The sequence below is a fragment of the Hibiscus syriacus genome, unplaced genomic scaffold (assembly GCF_006381635.1).
Source record: "Hibiscus syriacus cultivar Baekdansim isolate YM2019G1 unplaced genomic scaffold, ASM638163v2 tig00112044_pilon, whole genome shotgun sequence".
In the NCBI taxonomy this organism is placed as follows: domain Eukaryota; kingdom Viridiplantae; phylum Streptophyta; class Magnoliopsida; order Malvales; family Malvaceae; genus Hibiscus; species Hibiscus syriacus.
In genome coordinates this window covers 740,650-750,369 of record NW_024063242.1, presented here as the reverse complement: position 1 = coordinate 750,369, position 9,720 = coordinate 740,650, and the positions used below count along the sequence as shown (strand labels likewise).

The 9,720-nt window shown below is 34.8% G+C and overlaps 1 protein-coding gene and 2 pseudogenes across 3 annotated transcripts; 2 read left to right on the top strand and 1 right to left on the bottom strand.

The window, feature by feature from the left end:
* Positions 1-368: 368 nt before the first annotated feature.
* Positions 369-1,550, bottom strand: LOC120174314 (annotated as a pseudogene).
* A 2,902-nt stretch (positions 1,551-4,452) lies between these two features.
* On the top strand, positions 4,453-6,678 carry LOC120174313 (annotated as a pseudogene).
* A 1,361-nt stretch (positions 6,679-8,039) lies between these two features.
* Positions 8,040-9,613, top strand: LOC120174315 (cyclin-U4-1-like). Of its 3 annotated transcripts, none has more exons than XR_005521162.1 (3): positions 8,040-8,286; positions 8,899-9,248; positions 9,377-9,613. XR_005521162.1 is itself a non-coding variant. In XM_039181211.1 (3 exons), exons 1-2 carry the CDS (start codon positions 8,114-8,116, stop codon positions 9,176-9,178), a joined length of 453 nt encoding a protein of 150 aa, XP_039037142.1. In that variant the 5' UTR covers positions 8,040-8,113; the 3' UTR covers positions 9,179-9,193; positions 9,377-9,613. The 3 variants fall into 3 exon arrangements, 2 of the variants coding, with proteins under 2 accessions (XP_039037142.1, XP_039037143.1); XM_039181211.1 differs by having other exon boundaries at positions 8,899-9,193; XM_039181212.1 differs by having other exon boundaries at positions 8,040-8,443; positions 8,900-9,193.
* The last annotated feature ends 107 nt before the right edge of the window (positions 9,614-9,720 follow it).

Here is a 9,720-nt window from a genome sequence, read left to right as displayed (position 1 = left end):
GAACCGATCTCCGAATATTTGCTCCGATGATTGTCCGATCGCATTCATTGTAGCCGTCGGTACACCACCTGTCGGTTCCGGTCATGTTTGGAACATGCCCTGGCTGTTCAACTATGTTTTCAAACACATTAACTAATAATCAGGTGTTTCGTGTCTATTCTTCCATGGAATCATCAAAAGTGAGGAACAGCAGGCCATGCATTGAAGAATTAAAAGTTCTGAAGTGCTTACAAACAAGAGAAAATTAAAAAAGGACGAACTAAATATTGTAATCCTACATGGTACCATAGTTTTCATCTCTTCAGAGCAAAATCAGAAAGCTAATCTAACATAATCATCAATAAACTGCAGGCAATAGCTAAAATCAACTAAGAGCAGCATCCGCCACTGTTTGGTTAATAGGTTGTCCTTTATCTGCACCATAGGCGGCCTTGCTGCATTCGACGGCTGGCTCGATCCTGCAGTAGATGTAAAATAGATAATAAACGTTAACGAATCCCGGAGTTTAACTCGATTGATTCATCCATACCTGTTCTTAATATCAGCAGCCATTGCCATAAAAGCTTGCTCGACTTAGTAGCATTTTTTGCACTAGTCTCCATAAATGGAATGTCAGTTCATCTGCAAACGCCTATTAAACACAAAATCATCAATCCCATGATAGTTTTAGTTTTTTTTTTTCTTTCAATAATTTCATGAAGTTGAACCCTTTGTTTCACCTTGGCTGCTTCGTAGGAAACGACTTTTTGGAAGTAAGGTCACACTTGTTCCCGACCAGAAGCTTGTTCACATTCTCGCTTGCATAGCGACCATTTCATTCAGCCATTGCTTAACATTGTTGAAGCTCTCTTGTCAGTTACATCATAAACTATCTGCCAGATATCGGACATGAACAGATACTCGCATCGAATACATACATAGAAACTATCAAACCTAACACGTCGAAAGAGAACTTACTATAATGCCGTGTGCCCCACGGTAATAGCTGCTGGTGATCGTCCGGAACCGCTCTTGCCCTGCAGTATCCCACTGCATGTTTTGTGGGGGGGGGGGGGGAACATGTATTAATGGTATTCGAATGTGGTATAAGAGCATGATTATAAGGAAAATATCGAAAGATGTTTACGATTTGAAGTTTTATAATCTTGCCATCGTGCTCCACAGTGCGTATTTTTCTGTAGGAATTAAAAGAGATAATTGAGTTACATGAAAATGAACAGAAGACTGGAGATGGATGAGAAATTCTCACAAAATCGACGCCGATTGTGCTTATGTAGCTGTCCAGATACGAATCATCCTGCATTCGAATGACGAAATTAAAGCGCAAACGCCTAAACAAAACTGGTTTTTACCGTTACATTGTAATTGTTAAAACGGAATTCTTACAGCAAATCTGAGGAAGACACGATTTACCAACTCCAGAATCTCCGATGAGAAGAAGCTTGAACAAATAGTCACTGCACAAATGAATTTAGGAAATTTTAACAAAGAGATGAAGAGTCATGGACGATGATATGAAAGGAAGGAAGTGAATACTATTCAGGATTCATGGCTGTTAATTGGCTCGACCGAGTATCGGGCCAGTCCGAGTGGCGAGTTGTGACAGAGACAAGGAAGTGAAGAGATTTTGTTTTCTAAAACGGAAGTACGTTTGTTTTAACAAACGTTACCGAAAAGTTTGCATTTTTATTGGTATTCAAACTCGTTGTTTTAGTAATTCCTACATTCTTGGTATTAGTGGTTTATGAGTTCCTTGTAGGCCTAAGGCTTCTTCAAGCCCATCTTGTTTCTTCATTACCCTCTTTTGAGCCAATGGAAGAATTGCATCACTTTATTTCAGATAAGTTATTAAATTCATATAGCAAACATCGTGACGATGGTTTAGGGCAAATTCGCCCAATAGGCGAGGCAGGTGAAAAACTTAGCTCATCATGTCGTTTCGAAAATTAATTTGGGATCTACGGTGAACATTACATTGTTATTCAATATATATTATTCCAAATCGTCATGGCCATATAACAAGTTCTAAGTTACTATAGCAAATGTTGCATATCTCAAAATAAAAATCTGGTGTCGTATTTCTCGTCTCGAAAGTTAATTTGGGATCTACGGCAAATGCTACAGTTCTATTTAATATATTTTATTTGAAATTCGTCATGCTCACGTGAAGATTCCAAGTCACTATAACAAATATCATAGTTCCCAAAATAAAAGAATATGGTGTCCTATTGGGTTAAATAATTAGTCCGCCTACGATATTAGACCAAAATTGTCTGGTGGTTAGTGGTGAATAAATTTAGGCTTATTAAAAAAATAAGTGATCGAGTTATAATGTTTTTCTCAAATAGGTATCCAAACTTTTCTTGATTCATCCATATGTTAATGTTACAAACGTTGTCACTTTATGTGCCCCAACTGTAACGTCCGTTAGAAACTCTGTTAAGTGACACGCGTCACACTCTAATAATTTTGAGAATTTTAGTTTTTAAAAAATTTAAAAAATTATTATATTTTAAAATATTCATAATTTCTCTTAAGTTACAAAAGCCTAAATCCCTAACTCGTTGACGTCGTCCTTGTCATCCACTGCCACTGACGTCGTCTTTGTCATCTTCCTTTAGATGTTGTCATCCTTGTCACCGATTAACCGTCAGGATTGTGTGGAGTCGCGATTTGTAGAGTCGGGGTTCATCGTGTACACATCAATTGGCTGCTGCTCCAATGGCTTTTCATGGAGTTATCGGTTGTCGAATGGAGGTAAGGTGAGGTGGAGGTTCATCGATAGCAAAGGGTAGCGATAGACATGGGTTTAGGGGTTGAAATTAGGGTTTTCAAAGTTTTGAGTGGTTTTATAAAGTTTTTCAAAGTTTTTGGGGTTTTTTAAAATATACTATTTTTTTTTAAATTTTTTTTAATTTTAAGTAAAATTTTTAAAATTACCATAATATGACACATGTCTTTAACGATAAAATTTAACGGTCGTTACGGTCGAGGTACCTAAACTGATAATGTTTGTAACGTTAGACACCTAGATGAATCGTAAAATGTTTGGGCAACTATTTGGGAAAAGCGGTATAGTTTGGACACTTGTTTTCTAATTAAGCCGTAAATTGAAAAAAAAAATTGAATTTTTATTTGATTTGTTTTGATTAAAAAATTCATAAATTTCATCTTATTCAAAAGAAATTTAAATTTGATTCGAGTTATGAAATATAACTAGAATAACCCAAAATTTTTAATAATTAATTGGTTGGTTTTCAAATAAGAGTCGATTCTTTTAACTCTGTATGATATGTATATCACATATAAAAAAAATATAATAATATATATAGATATATATATATATATATATATATATATATATATATATATATATATATATCATCTATAATTATAAAAAAACTATTTAAATTGGAATCAACTAGTATATTAATATTATAAATTTTTGGCATAAACTAACTTACTTTGGTTATTAAAGGAATTGTTGTTGTTTCTAGAGGTTATAGATTCGAGCACCAGCTGCTGCAGCAAGGTGGTTGTATTCATTATAAATTTTTACAATTAAATTTAAACAAAACTCAAACAATTCGACTTGACTCCAATTTCATAAAATCAACTCTACTTAAAAAAAATAATAATTAATTGCATCATACGTCCCCAATCTATGACCCTTATTTTAAATTGGTCACTAAACTTTTAAATAGTTCAAATTGATCCCTAAACTATGACTATCATTCTAAATTTATCCTCAAACTTTTAACATTCCATTTTCATCCTCAAACTGTGCTCTTCATTCTAAATTGGTCCCCAAACCTTTTGAACATTTCAATTTAACCCTAAATTATTCATATATACCAAACACATGCATTGTTAAAAAATCATTAATCTGAGTTATATTATAATTTTTTAGAAACTAGGTTAAACTATGGTTGAAATGGATTACATATTTGGATGAATTTGGGGATAAAATTGGAAGATGCAAATTTTTAGGACCAATTTAAAATGATATTCATAGTTTGTGGATGAATTAGAATGTTCAAGAGTTTAAGGACTAATTTAGAATGAGATTCATAGTTTTGGGATGAAATTAGAATGTTTAAAATTTTAAAGACTAATTTAAAATTAGGGTCATAGTTTAAAAATATATGATGCAATTAACTAAATAAATAATAAAATTTAAATTACAAAATAAAACTTATTAACTAATTGTGATGAGCTTAAAAGGCTCCTTGAGTGGTTAATATTTAAAATATTACTGATTAGATATATATATATAATATATATAATTATAATTAAATGATTTTTAATAAAAAAATATCTAATTTATTTACGCCCATCGCTATTGAATTGTTGGGGTGAAAAAAACAAGATCACAAAAACCACATAATAAAAAAAATATCCGAAAAAATATCTTCAGAAAATGGAAAGAATCCCAACAAATAGTGAAATTATCGTCACCATTGTCGTTTCTCCAATTCTAAAGCCCCATCTCAAAAGCTTAGAAAAACAATGCTTCGAAGCCTTACGCTTGCCACTTCTACCAATTCCATCATCTCTAAATCTTTCTTTTCTCCCTCTCCCATACTCTCCCTCCCTTCCCTCCCCTTTCTCTCCCTTTCCCTCAAACCAAACGTTCCGTATCACTCACGGGCCCCCCATGAACATCCAAAGCTTCGGCTTCGCAGCCAACAGCAAGACCAACCCATCAGTGCAAAACTCCGCCATCGCTCAAGGTCCAGATGACGACGTCCCTGCTCCCGGGCAGCAGTTTTGCTCAGTTCGGTGCTGGGTGTTTCTGGGGCGTTGAATTGGAGTTCCGAGGGTTCCGGTGTGACCAAAACGGAGGTCGGGTACCCAAGGGTTCATGGATAGTCCGAGTTATGAGGACGTGTTCTGGGACTACCAACCATAATGAAGTTGTGAGGCTTCAGTATGACCCTAAAGTGCAGCTTTGATACTTTGCTTGATGTCTTTTGGGCTCGACATGATCCTACAACTCTCAATCGCCAGGTGGGTTTTCTCATGATGTGGAAAATTTTTGGTCTTTAGAGATTGAACTTTTAAGTACTTCAAGCTTGTGAATTTTCATTTTGGAAGTAGATTTTGAGCTTGACTGCTGCAATCTTTGAATTATCTTATTATAGTGATCATTTTGAGGTGATTTTTGGGGGTTTCCGTGCTTGGTTGAATTGAATTCTAGATTAATAGATGTGCTTGGTTGAATTCTAGATGATAATAGATGTGCTTGATTGAATTCAATTCTAGATAACAGATGTGCTTGATTGAATTCAATTCTAGATGATAATATGTGTTTTTTTTATTACTTGAAGTTTAAAGCCGATATTTTGTGGTATCTTCTCCAAAGCTAGGACATTACGGACGCATGATTGCATGTCGGGGCAAATTATAAAATTTTAGTAGTGAAAACATATTATCAATAGAAAATAGAAAAAAAATTTCTAAATATATTATGATAATTTGAAATTTTGGAGGTGACTGCCCCCACCTGCAGCCCTTGGATCCATCCCTGTTTGCTTGGAAGTTTGTGTGTTTGATAGCAGGATGTCTCACTCTGCATAAAGTTCATTTTCCCCCATATAAATCAGTAATTTCTGTAATTGAAAGTTGGGAAGTTGAGATCCTGTTTTCTAAGTAAGTTATGGTCATTATCTCCGAGTCACAAGGAACTTGTTAGGGCATAACTATGAAATATCAGATGTTATGGAATTATACTCATGATGTAGAAACTAAGTGTTTGTGACAGAGATCAAGTTGATTCTCTGTGATAATTTTCCTATTGAAAAAATAGAGGTACAAGTCTCCTTTAAATAGACCAAATACATAGGGTTACAATACAAGTCAAATTACTCTAGATAAATTTCTATCCTATTAAGAGATAAGAGATATAGAATATCTAAATTACTTAGAGATAAGAGTTATAGGATATCTAAACTACTTAGTTATTAACGGTAAATCTAACTCTGTTTACCATCTATCTACACATGATGCCTTGATTATTACTGTATACTGTTGCTTTAGTCCGCCATGATTAGTTTCATGGCAACTCTTTCATACCATCAGTGGTATCGTCTCATTTGTTTTCTTGTGAAGAAAAATGGTGTATCACCATATCATGCACCGTCGTAGATGAATATTTCATCCTATGATCATGTCATTTTTCTCAGAGCAATAGATCTCATGTAGGGTAATCTTTTCTTCATGTTGGTATAATTGTATTCGCCCCCTGCACCACTTGCTTCTCATTCTAATATGTCCGATTCCGTTGGCAGGGGAATGATGTTGGGACACAATACAGATCTGGTATATACTATTACACTCCGGAGCAGGAGACTACGGCGCTGGAGTCCATGGAAAAACACCAGAAACTCTTGAACCGAAAGATTGTTACTGAGATTCTGCCAGCAAAGAAGTTCTATAGAGCAGAGAAATATCACCAACAGTACCTTGCGAAAGGAGGTCGTTTTGGTTTTAAACAATCTGCAGAGAAAGGTTGCAACGATCCGATCCGATGCTATGGCTAAGTTGCCACATTTATATATGGATTTCTGAGTTTATGATTGTTTATAGGCGTCTGCTTATTCCTGTCACGTGATAATACTTTTGGAAACCCTTGTGTCTGGTTTTTTGTATATTTAAAGTCGGAGGATATTGTGTTTAAACTGTAGAGAATAAAACTCGATTCAATTCGATTAATAAATTTTACTTGATTATGAAATTTTCAAATAAAATTTGAATGATGAAATATAATTCGTCAACTTGATTAACTCGAGATTTTTTTAATTCGAATCAACTTGACCAACTTGAATATTCACCCTTAATTTCTCCTATACTTAATTATTTTAAATTCATTTTTGACCAAATTTGAATCTCATATAACACTATGGAATGTCTATGTAAGCTAATTTTTTATTTTTAACAATTAATTTATTCTTTTTACAATTTAGTAAATCAACTTTGTATTTTATTCAATTTATTTTTTTATTATATGAAAAAATTATGAATATATATATAATAGTTGGAGAAAATTATTAAATTAGACTAATTTTAAAATTTGACTCGATTCAAATTTTTATAAGTCAAACTTTTATAAATTCAATTTAAAAATTTCAAATAAAATTAAATCATAGAATAAGACTGATTAATTCCAGTAACTCAATTTTTTTAATCCTACTTGATTGAATATTGGATACTATTTTAAACTCAGAGAACATGCAAACACCGTAATACAACTAACGTGTAAAGTATGAATGAAGCACAGGCTGTAACTGCAGCTGTCTTCAGCGTAGCCAGTCCCCTACCGGTGGATCCAGAAATATTTTTAAGATGGAGACATATATTAACAGCGTAAAGTTTAGTACAAATCTAAAAATTCATAGTAGATGCTATCAGTAAATAAATAACTAATAAAAAAATCTAGATTTCAAGATGGATACGTGTCTGCCCTCGCCAAGGTGTGGATCCACCGCTAAAGTAGTGTCCTGTCCCGATTCTTACTGGTTCTCAATCATCATCCTTTATAGTAGAAAGAAATTTTCTGTTGACGATAACGGCACGTGTACAGCTTGTATATAGATAAAACTAATTGATCAAAGTATTTCTTAGAAATCACGATTCATACAGTCTTGCTGAAATTGCCTCCAATCACTAGTTTGGCTTATTGCATTACGATTTACGAAACTTTGATTGCTTGTATTATAACAATGTTTTACTTGTGTTCTACTTGCTCTTATTTACGTATTTGATTTTATTAATTCTTGTTACAAGGAAATGGGAGAAGACAATATTGGTGGTTAACCAATATGATCCTAATAAATAACCCAACTCTTAAACCAACTCCTAACGAGTCAAGTTTTTCCCACCATAAATGCCCTAAGACCTTAATAAGCATTACACGGAGAATGGAAAGCAACAGACAAACATGTGAATTAGTTCCAACTCATGATGGACCCCAAGTGACTGATAAACGTGCTGGTACTATTTAAGCGTAGATGGCCTGCTGGAAGAGCTATGAAACCAAGCAAAAGAACCAACCTACACCGAAGCCGTGTCTTATAAGACACAGCTAAGCTAACCAAACTCGACAGACAAAACAATGTCGGAAACGGAGACCGAGCTCGGCCTTGAAACTGTTCCCAGGGTCATAGGTTTCTTGTCTTCTTTGTTGGAAAGAGTAGCGGAGTACAATGATGATCGCCGGTTGTTTCAGTCGTCGGAGAAGGTGTCGGTTTTTCATGCCCTCACGAGGCCTACTATTTCCATCGGAAGGTATCTGGAGAGGATCTTTAAGTACGCCAATTGTAGCTCCTCGTGTTTCGTGGTTGCCTATGTTTATCTCGACCGGATGAAGCGGTCTTTGCCTTACAACGTACATAGGCTGCTCGTCACCAGTGTTTTGGTTTCTTCTAAATTCATGGATGACATATAAGTTTATGATTCCTGTGAAATAACTTTCTGGGTTTTTTATTTTCTCTTCTCTCCTTGATTTGGTCTGGGTTTCATTTTAAGTTCTCTTAGATTCTTGTTTGCAGATGAAGCATTTTCAATGTGTCATGATCTTTCAAATTTCAAGTTCAGAATTCATCTGAATTCCAATGCTCGATTGGAGTATTTTGTTTATTTTCGCTGATATTACCTTCAAGATATAAATCAAGCAGGGATAGTACTGTTTTACCATACTAGTACAGCCAAAAAGGAAAAATACGAAAAATCTTACAGCCATGTGAGAAAACACATTGTTTCTGACCAGACAACCTTACCTTAGACGAGCTGGTGTTGTCTCTATCAACCATGGAAGAGATGATGTGTTTTCTCACATGGCTGTAAGATTTTCATTATTGGGTTAAGACCCTCAACTCATTTCATGTTTTTTTTTTCCAGGTATCACAACAATGCCTACTATGCCAAAGTGGGAGGGATCAGCACAGCAGAGATGAACATTCTTGAATTGGATTTCTTATTTTGTTTGGGGTTCCAATTGAATGTGGCACCAACAACCTTCCACGCCTACTGTACTTTTCTCCAGAGAGAAATGTGGATGCAAATTCAACCCCCTCTACAACATCTTCCTCAACCTTCTTCAACCATCGAGAGGTCCTTGAAGATCCATTGTTGTCTAAATGAAGATGAATCCACCCATCACCACCACCTTGCAGTTTAAGCCATTGCTCTTAAGGTCAGGGATGAATCGAGGGAATGAATTTTTCAAATTATTTATATTTTAGATTTTTGTATGTATCTTCTGTTGATAGCCTGTTTTTGTCCTCTATTTTTTTTTAAGTTCGTCCCTTTTTGAAACTTTAGAAGTTTGCCTCCTAACATAGAATCTTGCATCCCTCCTGTCTATGATGGATTACAGATAAGACCCAGACCCCAGAAGAAGATGTTGGCTCGAGCACACTGATTTCAAACATGGATGTCAAAATTCCATTTGGGTTTCTTTACTTTTCTGTCAATGTGCTGTAAAAACATTCCAAATCTCATTTCTCTTCGTTTAGTCATTGTTAACCACAATTTCCCATAATTTTGTGCAATTGTAGTTGAGGGTTTTCTGCTTACAGTCTGGCCAACATGATCTTGTCGTGGAATTTCTTAAAGTGGATCACTGAGTTAAATCAATGGTGGCCACCATTCAAAGAAAATATAAATATATATGTACGCATGAATGCATGTATGTATGGATCGAAAGAACTTCCATAATTT

Excerpts from the sequence above, each read along its gene's own strand:
- LOC120174315 (XM_039181212.1), top strand. The coding sequence starts at position 8,114 with ATGTCGGAAACGGAGACCGAGCTCGGCCTTGAAACTGTTCCCAGGGTC. Across the intron at positions 8,444-8,899 it reads CTAAATTCATGGATGACATA|TATCACAACAATGCCTACTA; the intron begins TAAGTTTATGAT and ends TTTTTTTCCAGG.